This window comes from Rhipicephalus sanguineus, chromosome 2, assembly GCF_013339695.2.
Source record: "Rhipicephalus sanguineus isolate Rsan-2018 chromosome 2, BIME_Rsan_1.4, whole genome shotgun sequence".
Lineage (NCBI taxonomy): Eukaryota > Metazoa > Arthropoda > Arachnida > Ixodida > Ixodidae > Rhipicephalus > Rhipicephalus sanguineus.
In genome coordinates this window covers 10,196,541-10,212,904 of record NC_051177.1, presented here as the reverse complement: position 1 = coordinate 10,212,904, position 16,364 = coordinate 10,196,541, and the positions used below count along the sequence as shown (strand labels likewise).

General features: G+C 47.9%; 1 protein-coding gene across 1 annotated transcript in view; it reads right to left on the bottom strand.

Annotated features, from left to right (window-relative positions):
* The window catches only part of LOC119382397 (protein dachsous), a 466,009-nt gene that overhangs the window by 127,687 nt on the left and 321,958 nt on the right, over window positions 1-16,364 (bottom strand). Inside the window, exons 18-19 of the mRNA XM_049412138.1 lie at window positions 7,605-7,977; window positions 516-764 (exon numbers count right to left, since the gene is read on the bottom strand). Coding sequence (XP_049268095.1) covers window positions 516-764; window positions 7,605-7,977 — 622 coding nt within the window. The remainder of the gene's footprint in view (window positions 1-515; window positions 765-7,604; window positions 7,978-16,364) is intronic.

The window sequence follows — 16,364 nt, the reverse complement described above, 5'->3', positions numbered from 1 at the left end:
TTTTCGAGCGTCCTTCTGCAAGTGTCGAGCTGTGACAGTTGTTTGTTCATGATCGTCCTGTGTGCGTCCTTTTCATGCATGCACGAAACCTGTCCCGTGCACTTTCTTCCGAACCGCCTGTGCGCTCCCCTACGCACGATGATTTAAATATGTTCTAGGCTATCTTAGCCGTTAATATTTTGTAAATGATGCCTGTGCGTCCACACAAATCTATCCCACAAGTTATCTCGGCTTCAAAATTTTGTGTCAAAACGCCTTCAAATATACACTCACACACGTGCTATCTTCTGCATGTGGCTGTGGCAATTTGATCAATTGAGTAAAGTAAAAAAGCATCAATTTTTTCGGACAATTTCGCGGTCCCTAGGGAGTCTGAAAAATCGGATGCTGACTGTATGCCATTATGTGCTTGTGAACGAAAGGTTTATCTTAGCAAAGTAAACAGAGAGTACATTTTAAAAAAGGGTGGCCCCTCACTTGATTTGCAAACATGGGTTGAGGAGAAGCACACTCACGTGTAGAAGACATCTGCATTGGGCCCATCATCTCCATCATGCGCTTGCACCAGGGCCACTTGGGATCCAAGGGGAGCATGAGGGCTCACATGGGCCATGTAGGGGAATTCAAGAAAGCGGGGACTGTTGTCGTTGACATCCACTACAGTGACTTGCACGCGTGCGTGGGCCCAGTGGGCCTGGTAGCGGCCGCTGTCTGAAGCCCGCACTTCAAAGCTGTAGCCGGCACATTTTTCACGGTCAAACAGCCTGGAACAAAAGAAGGCAACAATGTATCCATCACATCCGGATTAGAGGTGACGCGTAAGGGAGGAAGGCCCCCTTTGACATGCTATGCACGCAACTGTGTACACCACTTGTTTTTGCTATTTGTATCACTAAGAAATAGCGAGATATATCGAGCTTTGGATGAACTGAACCTCCTGCATAATAAACTCGTCTTCATTTAACTTCAGTTTGCAGTGTACTCTTCCATATGACCACTTTGCCGAAGTCACTACACCATGTTAAGCAAGTGGTTCGACGGCACTGCCGCTTCCTGCGAGCCATGTGAAAAGTATAACTTTTCTTTGCTCAAAATGGACATAACCAAAAATGAACTTGTACTATACTTCTATCCTGGGATTTCATTATATTTATGCCAAAACAGAGCATCAATGGATTCAGGATAAATAGATATTTAATTATGACATAATTGGGATTAGTTACTAAATACACATGAATGAACATATTATGACATTATTGTTGTTGCAATAAACTATTGAGTGTCTCGAAATAATGTATCGATTTGACACATTTACAGACAGTTTTTCATAGGTGGTGTCTGAAAGGGTTAAAATTCCCCCAATGTATTATCACACAGTTCAAGCAACATGCGCATCGTGTTTGGAATGCCATCCTGATCACCCACCATATACTGTAAAATCCCGAGCAAGTGCCCCCCTCCCTTTTTTGGAATACTAGATATATGCGCCAATGACCCAGTGAGTGCCACCCTCTTCCCTCCAGCTATTTTCACTGTGCCATTCACTTTTTATTCGCTCAATGAGGGTTAGTAAAAACAGAGAATGCATGCGTATTCAATATAGCATTTCATGAGAAACACTGCTGTTCATTTATTATTTTTAGCGACTCTTCCGCTGCCATCGTGAATTTTGATTTTGATCCGCGACCGAGCAAGCCCGCCCTCCTCCAAATCTTGCCGGATTATCCGTCACAGTAGAAGGGGGGGGGGGTGCTTGCTCTGGATTTTACGGCAAATCCACATAAGGGCCGCATTTAAAAAAAAATTTGATTCAAGGGGAAATTTTGCTGGGTGCAGCCCATACACAAATTTTTTTTGCGCTTCACTGCATAACGATCGCACTAACATATGGTTGCACCCCTCAATCGTGTCGTCAAAATTTAATTTTTTTTCTTTCCTGCACAAGGACTTCAGCCAGAACTTGGCACACAACACCCATGACGGTTTTCAGATTCCCGTGAGCAAAAGTATAGCCTCCAAATTTGTATTTCAAGTTGAAGATGGCACCTATGACATGTTTTAGAAATTATTAGCAAAAGTGAGGATTTCTACGTCCTTTGCCATTATCATTGGAGATGCTTCCTGCGGTCTGATCCTGATCTTGTTGCCTTCGTTTTACAGCGAAAGCTGTTATGAGATCACAACAACAGTGTTGTAATTGTCCGCCACTGCCACCAATGTCCAATACCACTATTGTGCAAAATAACAAAAAATGAAACAAATAAAAAATATCCAAGATTGGATGGGATTTGAACTCTGCCTTCTGCGTGACAGTCGAGGATTCAACCACAGAGCCACGCTGGTGCTTGAAACTCCTTTGCAAAAAGACCCATACAGGCATCATGTCGGGCAAGGAATCACGTTAACTTATGTAATATAGCCTGGCAGAGGAGTCAAATAACCAGGCATCACACAATGCTAATTGTGCAACGAGTGTGTGGTTTAAAGATTCCCACCCACTACAATGTGCTCAGACATAATTCTTCATCGTCGTCAGCCACATGCAGCATCAACAAAGTGCACGTAATGCCTCATAGATGTGTAGCAGGCACCTCACTTATCCGCAAAAGGATGAAGAGTGGCAATGTAAGAGCTTCCCTGCTTCACAAAAATTATGATTTATGGCGTGGTGGATACCTTGCATGTGCACTTGTATTGAATGATGCAAGAGAGTTTGGAGCAAGCTCTAGAAAGGCCACTCTTCGAGCCCTCGCTATGACTGTGCTGCGCGTTGCGTGCAGGCCTGGCATTTTTTTTGTAGGTGCTGCAGACGCGCTTTATGGACGCTTTATGTGCAGTAAATGCCGTGCATTGTTCGCGAAGCCGGAGCACTTGCACGATTGCGTTCCGTTGGCTTTCGTTGGGCATGCTACCGACCTCGCGCCGTGGAACGCGAAAAGGAACGCTACGCACGTCGTGTCTTCCCTCTAGCCTTGCCGTTAACTCTCACAGGGCGAGCGGGGAACGCGGTCGCTCTTGGCGCGCCTTCTCTTTCGCTCGGAGTCGCACTCGCTCTTGGCATGCTTCCTCTTTCGCTCGGGAGCGGACACTTTCCCTGCATTTCACCGATCACAAAGCAGTGATAATGAAAGGACCACGTAAACCAACAGTACAATAAAAGTTTGATGTCTAATATATACACGGTGTTTCACACTCTTTATATGATGTACTGGGCGAATTTCACGGAAGAGTTTCACGGTTGATTGATGATTCCCTCCGGAGCTTCGCCCCACTCATCATCATTCACCCCGTGGATATGCTGTGATTTTTTTTCTTCCTCACGATAACCAAGGGACTTACCCAGTCTGACAGCTCTTCCACTTTCTCAATGATGTTCGCAGCACACATCCGGTCGAGCTCTTTCGTCAGTGGCTTTCTGAGCGCGTAAGGCACACGCCGGGTTGGCTGTACTACAGAGACAGCGTCCTCTCGAAGCACCATTTTGTACTCGCGCCACGTCCTTCCAATGCCGGTGAATAGGCTTGGGTATGTCTGCTTTAGGGTTGCGTATCCATCGCTGTTGTCCACCGCGTTGACTCTGTTGACCAGACCAAGTTGCTCACTAGCCTCGAGGCCCAAAATTGCTTGCTTCTTCTTTACTATGAAGAACTCAAGCAGAACATGTCGCGTGTCTAACTGCATGGCGAGGCGAACCTTTCCACAGTGTGGTATTTCTCCACCCCCATAATGACGCAAGACGCTCCTCGTGGGGTACGGCTGCTGCTTAGTACCGAGCTTGTTGAACAGCGAACGCGGCAGCAAGTTAGCCTGCACTCCGGTGTCGACCTTCAGCTGCACCTTGTGGGGATTCAGGTGTCCGCCCCAGTTGCTCGACGCCATTTTCCCTTGAAGAGCTGGTCATAAATCACCGTCACTTCGCTGCCGCCCCGCCCCTCAAAAGTCTAACACGGCGTCCCATTGGCCTAATTTTGGCGGGATTCGGACCTTGCTCGCGCTCGCCTAGAAGCGGGGCGCGTGACGAGGTTCGGGGAGACCACTTGGGGACCTCGGAGGGTGCGTATGTGTTTTGCCTCTCCGGCTGGCGGCGATCCTTTGTTCTTTGTTCTTCGTTGCCGGCCGGTGGTTATGTTGTCGCGTCCAGGCCTCGGCGGGCGCGCGCTCCCCTCCACGGTCTCGAAGTCCCGAGGCAGCGCCTCGCGATCGTGCACCGTATGTTTCTTTCAAGTGTTCCTATGTCTGTTCTGTTTCTTCTGCTCTGGGGTGCACGATCGTGGGAGCGCTGGATGAAGAGTAGGTCGGCTCTCCAAACCTGTTTCTTTGTTTGTTTGTTTTATAGGTGTGCTATTCACGGCCACTAATCGATATAGTTTGTAACTTGTATTAGCTAATTGGTCTCTTGTATAATTATGTCATTTACGATTGGTTCTGGTGTAAAACAGTTGATCTCCTTGTACTAAAATCCCAGTAATAAATCCCTAATTTGGAGAGTGTCGCCTAGGGTCTCCCTCGCTGCGCGTGATGGCTCGCCGTCCCTTCGCGGTGACAAGCCAAGTTCTTGCGCGCAGCAGTGCGAACAGTGCACGGCGTGAGACGAACGAGGACGTGGCACCCTGCATGCAGCTCGCAGTGCTCAAACCCTCGGCGGTGTTTGGCGCGTACGGCTAAAGAGTATATAGCGAGGTAGTGCGCGCCGGGGGGGTCGGTAAAGGCAACGAATAACAGAAGTAAAACCAATTGACAACACCACAACCTGCTTTCCTTCAATGCTCGTTGTTACAACCCAATCGCGACTTTCGTGACCACGCTTGCTTTCCGTTGTCCTAATCTCCAGAACGCCGAAGTCACCGTTGCTCTCCACTCCGTCGACCACGTCATCAACAGCTGCCCGGTTGCTCGTACAGCATGCGGCAAAGTGATTAGGCTTCATGCAGTTGTTGCATATTTTGCCGTACGCCGGACACTTTCTTGACGCGTGTGACAAGTTGCAGTACCGGCATTTTTTTGGTCCCTTTTTAAGTGGCGTTCTTGAAACAGGTTCAATCTTGTTTTCCTCAGCCTTGCAGTATTCCACTGCTGTGACGAGGGTCAGGTCCTTCTTGCGAAGAAGTTTTTCACGCCGGGAAGCACTAGAAATGCCATACACGATTTGGTCCCTCAGCATGGAGTCTCGTAAATCACCCAAGTTGCACGTTCTTGCTTTTAGCTGCAAATCCCGAAAGAACTGTTTGAATGGCTCTCCGTGTGCCTGACGATGGGAGCGAAACACATAGCGTTCGTAAGTCTCATTACACTTGGGCAAGTAGTAGGCTTCAAACGCTTTAGCCAAAGCGTCGTAGTCTTTAGCTTCCTCTGGCGTCAGGTTCAGGGTATTGAACACATCAATTGCTTCTTGACCGGCGACGTGCACAAAAAAACTGCAGCTTTCTGCTCCTTACTGCGTGGTTTGACGGGCTCCGTAGCTATTAGGTACAGCTCGATGCGTTGCTTGAATGTCTGCCAGGACGCCGCTGTGTTGTCGCCCAATTGCAGTGGCTCGGGCGGGCGTAGTTCAGTCATCGTGGCATTCCACTTCTGACACCGTGTATCGAGCGTCTTGTGGAAAGCATCTGCACACGATTGTGGACACAAGAAGACTGGTTTATTGATAACAAAAAGAATGCTTGAATACAGCGTTGCCAGGCGTTGCTGTATTGGTTGTGCACAGTGTTGCCTTGTTGACTGCCCGTTGCAAGTGATCACTGCTTTATGATCTGTATGATACACAGTGAGAACTTTCGTATTCACACAGGACACATTCTTCGCCAATGCCGAGTTAATGTACGAACTGTTTGCTGCTCGTACACCAACAGTGGTTTTGCTACCGAACGGCAAATTTCCCTGCCTGACAGAGCATTGCAGTCCAAGACCCATTTTACAGAGTGAGCTGTTATGAGCCCACAAGAAGAGCTGACAACGTACCATGTAAATACGCTACACTATAAGTGTTGTGAGCTGTATAACCAAGTTTCACTGCTGCCCCAAAGGAATACCGAGGCAACCAATTAACACTTCTGTTGGTGCCAGTGGTCAAATGGTTAAATTACATGCAGTTTTTGCAAACGCGTTTTTGAAATCATACACTGAATGATGGAGTCTTAAAGGGATACTGAACAAAAATGTGAAAAATCTACGAAAACACTTACATTAGACTCGGAAGACACGACTGTTCCTATAAACAGCGTTTATTTCACGTAATTTCGAGCAGTTGGCCGTTTTTTTAGTGGATTGTGAGAGCACGGCGGCTGCACGCCAGTGCACTTGTTGACAGCCGTGACGTCGAATGCTCCAGCAAGAGGGGGGCAACCGGCACGCTCTCTCCTGCCCTGCCACTTCCCTTTCTCCATCTCTCCTCTCAAGAATCGAAGGTGGCTGGTGTGGCGCTGAGCCTTTCCCCCTTTTCCCCACATGGGAGACAAAATAGCGCTTCTTCCTCAAAAACCACTACAACTACCGAGCGTGTCGTGAGCGCGCAAAGATGCAAGGTGTGAGTGACAGTGATTCCACGAGCGGTGATTGTGACTCCGAGTTCGACAGGCCTCCAAAACGGATGCGCCAAATACAACCATATGCGTGTGACCCTTCTGCTTCGTCAAGCGACAGCGAGGACGATGAGCCAGACGAGCCGCCATAGCCCAACGTGGGTCGGCAGCCGGGACCAGCAATTTATACAGTGCCTCACAGTCACTATCCTCGAAGTGTTCGGAGCACAAAAAGTCATGCTTTGAAGGCACCCATGTTGGCTGCGATGGGCGCGCAGCGCGAATCCTTATCCTTCGAAGCTTCGGTTCTGTCGGAAAGGTATAACAGTGCTTCTCTCTCTCGACACTGCTTTTCGCACACCCTAGCGCAGAACAGCGTTGAGGCATTCTGCGTTGTGCCAGGTGCTTCACCGTTCACATTACGTAGCAGCACACAACACAAACGGCAATTTCGTAGACGTGGGCGCAAGCTCCGCTTGAGAAAACAAATATACGGCCGAGAGCGTGGCAATGGCGTCGTTAGCTGCCAGTTGAGAACACGCACGGAGAACACCTTCCCGACCTTCCTCCGTGAGAACACGTTTTGAGACAGACGCGCGGCAGCCACGGCAGCGGGTGGCTGCTTGCAATGTCGATTGGTAAGCGATTTTGCAGCGAGCACGGTTGGCGAGTCAGTATCCGGCGGGTTTCGCGTCACTTCCTCTCTAGTTCGCGCCGCCGCCGCTAGACGCGCCAATTTGCGAAAAATGCATTAAATTCATTATTTTCTGCTAGTCTCTGGCTGAAATGAAGGTTGTATCAACAAATTTCAGTACCCAATTTTTCAATTGGGCCATTTATTTCGGAGGCGAAAATTTTGTTCAGTATCCCTTTAAGAAGGTCAGTAATTTTTTGTAGGTGCTCGCAGTCACTGACTGCACCCCTACCAATGCCATAAAGTGATGCAGGTGTTATGTGGGTGCTCTGTGGCGCTATCCAGTTGCTCACAGCTTGAAGTTGAACAAATTTAAGGAACCTCTTAGATAAATCACCAGGAAAAGAATATAAACTAATCTGTAAGGAATAAAAGCATGCATGCGCACATACCCCGTAGTGGTAAGGACACCTGTGTCACTGTCTATTCGAAACAGGGCTGCTGTCTCGTTTGCCAGTGAGTAAGAGACACGGCCTCCAGGTCCTAGGTCTGGGTCATGGGCGCGCACTGCCAGCACTGTGGTGTTGGGGGCAGCGTCCTCAGCTACACTAGCGCTGTACACGGCCTGCTCAAAGCGGGGTGGCTCGTCATTCTCATCCACCACAGTGACCACCAGGGTGCAGCTGCCTGTGCGGGCGGGGCTGCCTTGGTCTGCAGCCACCACTGTGAGCCGGTACTCGGACACTGATTCCCGGTCCAGTGGTGCACTTGTCAGCAGCCGGCCGGTGTGGGCCTCCAGTCGGAACTTGTCGCCAACATTCCCTGCTGCAAGTAGCAAAATCTTAACTCTCAAAAGTACTGTCCAGCCCTGGGTCAGAACTTTACAGTATCTCTTAAATAACAAAGCACACTTGCACAGATATGCTAATGAAAAAACAACTGCTGAAACATAAAAGGAATAAAAGGGCTAAAGCACTCGTAGTGCATCACACAAGCTGCTCTATGTCGGGAGTGTAAATTGTGGAGGTGCTATCACCCCCTGTAAAGCCATTTGCGCCTGCAGGTAGGTTAAATTGCGGCTGGGCGAGTAGTGGCGCTGTGTTCGCGTGGGTTAGGGTTAGCGTGGTGGCGCTGGCAGTGCCGCCTGCGGGAGAAGCTAGGCAGGCGAAGAGAACACAGCACGGAGTCTCCTTGGGTTTGGTGGCGTGCGTGAATGGACGTCTCCTGCGGTGGGTCCGTGGGGGACGATACCACGGCTCGTTTCCCTCGGGCCCCTCGTGGTAAGTCGTGCATCGGCGACGCCGCATTCGCGGGGCATTGTATGTCTTATGTTGTCTTGAGTGTGTGTTATGTTTTCCAGGTATTCATTAGCATTGTATAAGGTTATTTAGCAAGTGACTAGTTTTGTATTAGATTCGGCAGGCGAGTTCGTCATATGTAAAAGAAGCGTTCAATAAATGTACAGGCGTGTTGTTGCACGACCGCGTGAACTGTCTCAGTGTGTTCAGAGAGCGGCGATATCTCTTGAGACCCCAGAGCCAAAATTCAATGACTGCACAGTGTTATACGGGCATAAGAATGAAGAAACGTGTCGAATGGTTGAGGCCTGGCACATTGTTAGTACAGTGAAACCGCAGCTGCTGGGAATGCGGCAAAACTGCACACTAAACGACAGTATGCACTAACGACAAAGTACAGTACTCACGCGACATCAATATTTTTCAGTATAACGACTAGTATGCGCAATCGCTCGAGATAACCACGCCATGTTGCGACGAATCTGGCCTCCAAAGATAAAGTTGACTCTGATCTACGCGTTCCAGTCGAAATTACACCAAATGACCCGAATTGAAAAGGGTGGAAACGGAAGTACGTGCGTTACTTAGCCCTAAATTGTCCTGTTTCAATCCGTGAGTACCGTACAAGTTTGCATTTTGCTGGTGTGCGCCGAAGCCGCCAACAATGAATTAAATGCAATACCACATCAAATGTTGCCTCGAATACCCCCTACAAAGCCTTTTCTTTCTTTTTGCCAAAGCGCTGATTCAAGATCTCGTACAATGGCTCTCTCGCACGACCATGCGATAGCATGCAGCAGCGACACCAAGGAGCAACTTGAAACTATAAGATGGTCCAAAACAGACAGTGCCTCACATTGCGGCAAAGTGGATGGACACACATATTGGCGTTCCACGATACACGTGTGCGCATCTATACCGCGATCTGCTACTAGGCGAAAACTGACAATGTTCAACTGAAACGCGCAACTGGCACGTGGAGCCTATTGTATCTGGCTAGTTGTCCGCAGCACTTCGCCTACGCTCATGCCGTGGGTGTAGGCACCACGGGAGTGTTCTTCGTACCGCCCCACTCCAGACCGCACATGGGTGCAACGAGTAGCTGGTTACATCAACGTGATGACAACAAGCATCCTGCGAGTGACGAGCACTCCGCGATGCTCTAGCAGCCCTGCACGAGAAGGCGGCTGCAGACAGAGGTGCAGAATGTTTGTGACGTCACCTAATGAAAGCGTGCAGTACGCTTACAGCAGCACAACACTTGTACTGTACGCGCATTTGATGTGATAGCCGGTGATGCTGGTGATAAAGACAGTGCAGCGAGGCTTCCCTGCACCTGCGCCGCACGATTCGTCTATTAAAGGTTTACAGTATGCTTAGAATAGTGTTACACCACACACACAGATGAGCAGACAGCTGAAGATGATTACTGTGATAAGATTGTCTGCGATATGTGATACTGGCATGCTTGTCGGTGGCCGCCGCTTCACCTTTGTTCTTTTCTGATGCTTATCTGTAAAGGCACCGCCACAGTTGTGGAGAGGCCAGAATCATTGATCAGCCAACCTCTGCAGTTACTCAAAAGGCAGAAGACCATTTGCGGCACACTGTGATGTCAACCAGATGAGGGGTGCAGTTAACTTTCATGCTACAAAAGGTTAAAGCAGTGCGCGCTATCCGACAGGCACAGGACAAGCCGCTATCATTTAAGCGGTGAGCAAATACATTAGGTTCTATGTGGCTCAGTTGGGGATTCGTTGCAACTGTTTTAACCGTTAGTATTTTTAAAGCAGATAGATATTTACGGGGTTTTATTGTAGTGGACGTTTCTTAATGAGGTTTTTCGTCTCTTGGGATAGCTTACCAGTGTCCTGTCTAACGACTGTACCCCCGACTTCCACTGCACACTCCTTAATGATACTAGTCAGATTATCATTCATTTCGTCAACGCTAAGGTCGGTTTCCTCGGTTAAAGCCGCATACCTATTCTGAAGTGAAACTCTGAATTCCTGTACTTTCCCTCGCAGGAGACAGGAAGAGAGCAGAGTGGGTCAGGGAACAAACGGGGGTTAAGGATATCATAGTTGAAATTAAGAAGAAGAAATGGATATGGGCCGGCCACGTAGCACGTCGGCAGGATAACCGGTGGTCATTAAGGGTAACTGACTGGATTCCAAGAGAGGGCAAACGCGTGAGGGGAAGACAGAAAATTAGATGGGTAGATGAGATTAAGAAGTTTGTAGGTATAACGTGGCAACAGAAAGCACAGGACCGGGTTGATTGGCGGAACATGGGAGAGGCCTTTGCCCTGCAGTGGGCGTAGACAGGCTATGATGATGATTGTAGTGGAAGCGCATGTATGAGCCAGCCTTCAATTATCCTCCATAAAGAAGAAATTAAATTCCTAAGTAGAACCCTGCATGTGCTGGATTGACAGATGACGCTGCCGTACCTATGTATGTAGGAGTGCTAGGGGAAGGACGTGTTTTTCGAGGGCTCCACGACAGCAAGTGTTATTGCATGATTTGAGCTTGCCTCTATTAGTAGCTTTATCAGTACATAAGCCATCAGCGTAAAGCTTAATGGGGCTTTTACTTTGTACTGTTTTTTTTTTAGGGGGAAGGGGGGGTCAGTCACTTGGGTTTTGTTTTTTCATGCCACCACGTGGCTGAGGTGTGCATTTACACCGACCACGTGTGTGCACATGTGCTTTGAACTGTCATTCAGAGTTGTGGTACCTTTTGGCTTAGGGCAGTGTATGTAGTACACTGTGTCTTGTGGTTATCAAGTGTGAGATTTTTCTAACATGTGGACACCGGTGAACTGGCCTAGACATGGTCAAAAAGACTGTAAAGTGTTCAGGTTGCTGGGTAGGTGTGAAAATGGAGCTTTGTGTGGATGAGAATGCAGAAGCTGACGCCAAGTTTAGACAATGTGAGTTCGAGGCGAAAATGGAAAAAATAATGGCTGTCCAGAGTGGGCTCATGATTAGAAGCGCAGAGCTGGAAGATGCGTTGGCGACAGAGCGAGAGAAAATGAAGGCTGTGGGAGAAAGGCTTAGGTCAGCTGAGGAGGGGCTATCGAAGGTCGTCAAGGTGAACGAAGAAGAGGCAGGCGACGGCCGAAACAGTAGGGCATCAACCCCCTGCTCAGGAGAGGCGAATGGGGAATCAGGCATGACAAATGGTCACAGGGCCCAGCTTCCGGGAAGTACTTGTGGGGGAGGGAGGGGACAAAGCAGCAGCCGTGACTTACGCTAGTCACCAAGTCAGTAGCCAGGTGCAGGTCACTTCAGCAGGAAAGTCCGAGCACGTCATTATCGCTGGTGACTCGAATTTAGCTCGATGCGCAGAGGCAATCAAGGAGAGGGTGAAAGGCGATAGGGACGTTCCCAGGACATACGCTTGGTTCAGTCATGAGGCAAGTGAAAGAAAAACTCGCAGCTAAAGCTCACGGACGTAACCTCATGGCAATTGCGGGAGGGCTAAATGACGTCTTGAAGAAAGAATCGTCAGGACTAGCGACGACATTGGCGAAAGGGGTCGATGAACTGTATGCCGTGTCCCCCCAGGTGCACACTGTAGTATGCACGGTTCCGGAGGCACCAGTGCGCAATGGCAACCTACAAAGAGAGGTTGTCGATGCAGACGAAGAGATATGGCGAATGAGTCAAGAGAAAGGTTTCGAGGTAGTGGAAATAAACAGGGAGGTGCACAGGTGGGGTGGTTTCCGAAGAGACAGAATTCACTTCGATAAGAGGCTTGGCCATGAGGTGGGTTGGTGACTGATAGGACGCGCAGTAGCTTTTTTGGGGCACACGGGCCCTTCGATGAAGCTAGTAACAAAGAAAACAGCCAGAATCAGGGGACTCTGGCAGGTAGTATTGGGGAAACCAGAAAAAAGGTCGAAGAAAAAGGGAGCATGTTGCCATTATGATTCTGCATTTACTACGACTTGACTTGTTGAGTTAGTCGGAGTAAATCTTTTAGGATCATGAATTCACCCGGCTTTTGAAACATTTTTTTATTTATCCGTGTTGAAATTAGTTACATAAACAGGCAGGGTTGCAGAAAAAGGGCAAAATGGTTAGAGATTGAGAAGCAGTTAAACAAAGAACAGATAGGCGTTTATGCAGTTACAGAAACACACCTTAGAGACTTGGAAGAGCCACCACATATTGAAAATTATGTTTGGGAGGGTGCAACAGGATCATATCGGAAAGGAAAGGTGGTGGTGCAGGAATGCTAATTCACCGTGGCACCAAATGGGTTAGAGTGAAGCAGACGTGTTCAGAGCACCTCTGGGTTTTGGGCACAGTAGGTGGAAAGAAAATGTGGCTAGGGGCAGCCTACTTGTGGACGGGGAATGACTGCACAGAAAAGAATCAGGAGATACATAGTGGATTCCATAAGTAAAGATGTTAAGGAACTTGGTAATGGGGCCGAAATCATCCTTCTAGGGGACATGAATGCCCATATACATGACCTTGACAAATATTTCGACACCGATGGGAAGTTATTACTAGATCTCTGCGAGCAAAATAGTCTGGAGATAGTTAACATGGGGCCTAAATGTGAGGGCCAGATCATGTGGGAAGTCGGAAACAAGCAATCAAGTATTGATTATTGTCTCATAACTGAAGGAATTTATCACAGACTGAGAGAAATGAGAATAGACGAGGAAGGGATTAACAGTTTGGGTAGTGATCATAAATGCATAAACTTACAAATGGGATATAAAATTGCAAATAAGAGCAGAGAATCAGTTTGGCAGCTCGTATTTAAATGAGAAACAAATAACAGATATAGCTGAAAGAGTCAAGGAAGAAGTAGGCAAAATACCAGGCAAGGACTGGGAGTATTGGGAGCTGTTACATGTAATGACGAAGGAGATAGGGAAAGAGAAGAAAACTATTTGCCGGAAAGGAAAGGAGAAGCCAAAAAGTTGGTGGAACAAAGAAATCCGGAAAGTGATCGAGAAGCAACGTGTAGCATCATGGGAGCATAGACAGGCAAAAAAGGAGAAGCGGCCACAGCACGAAGTCAACAAAATATGGGAAATATATTTAGAGAAAAGCCCATGGTACAGATATTGGTCGAAGCAAAAATTAAGGGTTCTGGGTGACAGAGATTCACGAAAAAAACAAGGCCACGCCTAGGGTATTTTGGAGCCAGATAAAAGCGCTAGGTAGGAAGTCTGTCACAATGCAACAACATATTGTACACGTAGGAGGAAATCAACTGGAAGGGTATGAAGCGCTAGGTTACATCCGAAATTCCCCGAGTTTTCCAGGTTTTCCTTGAGTGTTCTTGCTAAAATTCCCTGAGTGAAACAGAACTTTGTTTTATGTCAAGATGGGTAGAGACCATGTCGCTCGACGATGTCACTCTCTAGTACGCATGTTAAAAGATGAAGATGACTTAATGCCATTTGAATAGTACAGAGAACAGTTAAACCTTAATATAGCGAAGTTGGTAAAAGTGGCAATTTATGTCGTTATATAGAAACTTCGTTAAACTGAAATTCGACCTTTCATGCAAGGCATAGTTACCGAAGGATTAATTTTAAACTGAAAATGCCACAAGAATGCTCGACTAATACGGCAACATGAAAAACTTTTTTTTTGCGTGATAAAAATCAATTTTGTTGAGCCTGAGGTGCAGCAATGACAATTAGATGCCTTGCCAGAGTGTCACGTGTAGAGACGAAACAAATGCAGGTTTAACGCACTGTGGAATTGTGCTTATTCTGCTGCTGCGGCTTGTTGTCAAATCCTTGCGCGTTGCCCAGAGCAGTGCAGCGCCTTTGCTATCACGTTGCCCAACCGAACCATTTGCTCTCCACAAACGCGCAACATCGAAAACCGTCGCACGATAGAAAAAAAAGGGTCACAGTTTCACCGCGAGAGTGAAATATTGAATCCGATAGCAAAAAATAGGAATTTTATACAAGTATAGACTAGCAGCTCACTACTTCAAGAAACGCATCTGCTGCGTAAGAGAAGTGACCTATCTATGGCTCAGGGGAGGTGTCTGCATTAGAAGGGGGGGTCCATCATCCTATTGAGTGGGGGGGGGAAGGGGTTACAAAGGCTGAAGCCACCGCCTCAGCGGTGCGTTTTGGTGGGCCACGCATATTTAAACAGCCAAGAGAGGATTGTGGCAGTGCCTAAGAAGCCTTCGTTGGAAATGTGCATAGGGAAGCTGGAAAGGGTAGAGCGATGAGGAGAGAGGTAGACAGCAGGGACAAGATTCTCCTTACCTCTTTTGGGCAGTGGTAGGCAAAGCAACCTGACAAAGGGGGCAAACTCGACAAGCAGCCTGACAAAGGAGGTGGACGACAGACACTGAAGGGAGGGGGCGGGGGCTGTCCTTGGGGGGGGAGGTGATCGCCGCTACTGCCCCACCTCCCCTCCCTGGACATGCCACTGTCACGGCCGCTGGATGAAAAAGCGCACGGTACGGCCTGCCGCGTCGGGTGGCCTTCTATGGGAGAGTGCGTGTTGGCCCTAGTTGCAGTTGCGGCTGCTGCGGCGTGACGGGGTGAGGAAGGGAAACGGGTGCCGGCGGCTCCGTTGGGGCAGCAGCCGCAGCAAATCAGTTGGTGGTGGTCACAACAGCGATCTCACTCAGCTGTTTCAAGCGGTTTTTTTCTATCTCATCTATCGCAGTCATGACATATCATGCATTCAGTTGAGTCCGTTTGCGTAATCTGGTTAAATAGCCACTTAAATTTCCGTGTACGTGCCGAGCTCCTGGCATTTTTTTTTTCAGGACTAACTTTTTGCTTTGTGTCTGAAAGAATATTCCACAATGCACGTAGCAACTTTATATGGCGCTTAATGTGTGAAAAAGTGGTTGTTATATTCATGTGCGTGTAATGAATGCATTGTTTGTTATTTTAACATATTGATTTCCGTGACATTTCTTCAGCACCTTTGAGTTTTCTCAGCTGAAAATGCTTGACAGGTATTTATTTTAAACATCTGACAATACAGGTTCATGGTCTTTATACACAGGAAGTGCATGTAAAAACATATGTTGAATCTTTTTCATGATGTCTGATACATGATACTGTGCCGAGAAGTAATTCAGCTTCGGATGCTTGATACTAGCGAATTCTACAAATATAGTGACGCATTCCCCGTAACTTTGTTGAAAAGGCTGTGGAAATATATATTCATTAGAAGTGGCTTGCAAATTTTTTGACAGTTCTTAGCAGGGCAATGTCATCAAATTGATGTATATATAAGGCCGATCACTGGAGGCCAATGACGGAGACTGCCAGAAGACAATCACGTTGGTGTGCAACGAAGATTCGCCAGTGCCTGTACAGCGGTTAACATCAAAGGACCAAAACGAAAGGTTTTATGGCCTGCACAGACTGGAAGTAGACAGAGAAGCCAAAATTTGGGCTCACAAGCTGGAGGCATAACAAAACAATAATTAAAAATAAGAAGAAAACAGAGACGAGTATAAGGAAGCGTTTACACCCCCTTCCCTCCCCCACTTTTTTTGTTGTTTACCGTATAGCTGTCAAAAGCGACCCACCTTAACTTTGTCCCTTTGAGTCGCTCGCAATGTGTGTGTTGGCTGCCACGTATATTTGTTTGAAATGAAATCTTGTCGTCGCCCAACAGCCGCTTTTCTGCACTTTTTCTGTCTCCGCATGTTTTGCTGAGGTAAGTTTGAGTCTGTGCCCTGTACCGCTAATGACCACAGACAACCCAACTCTCTGAATAAAAGGAATACACGTGCTTTTCATGGCAACCAACATCAGTACCACATGGCATTGCGGGGCAACGCACGCCACCGCAACGCGACAGCGTTCGGAAACAACCGGAACCGATGGCAAAGGTGCCGCGGGCTGAAAGGTGGGAACTAGAAAAAAGCGAGAGATAAGAGAAGACGGGAA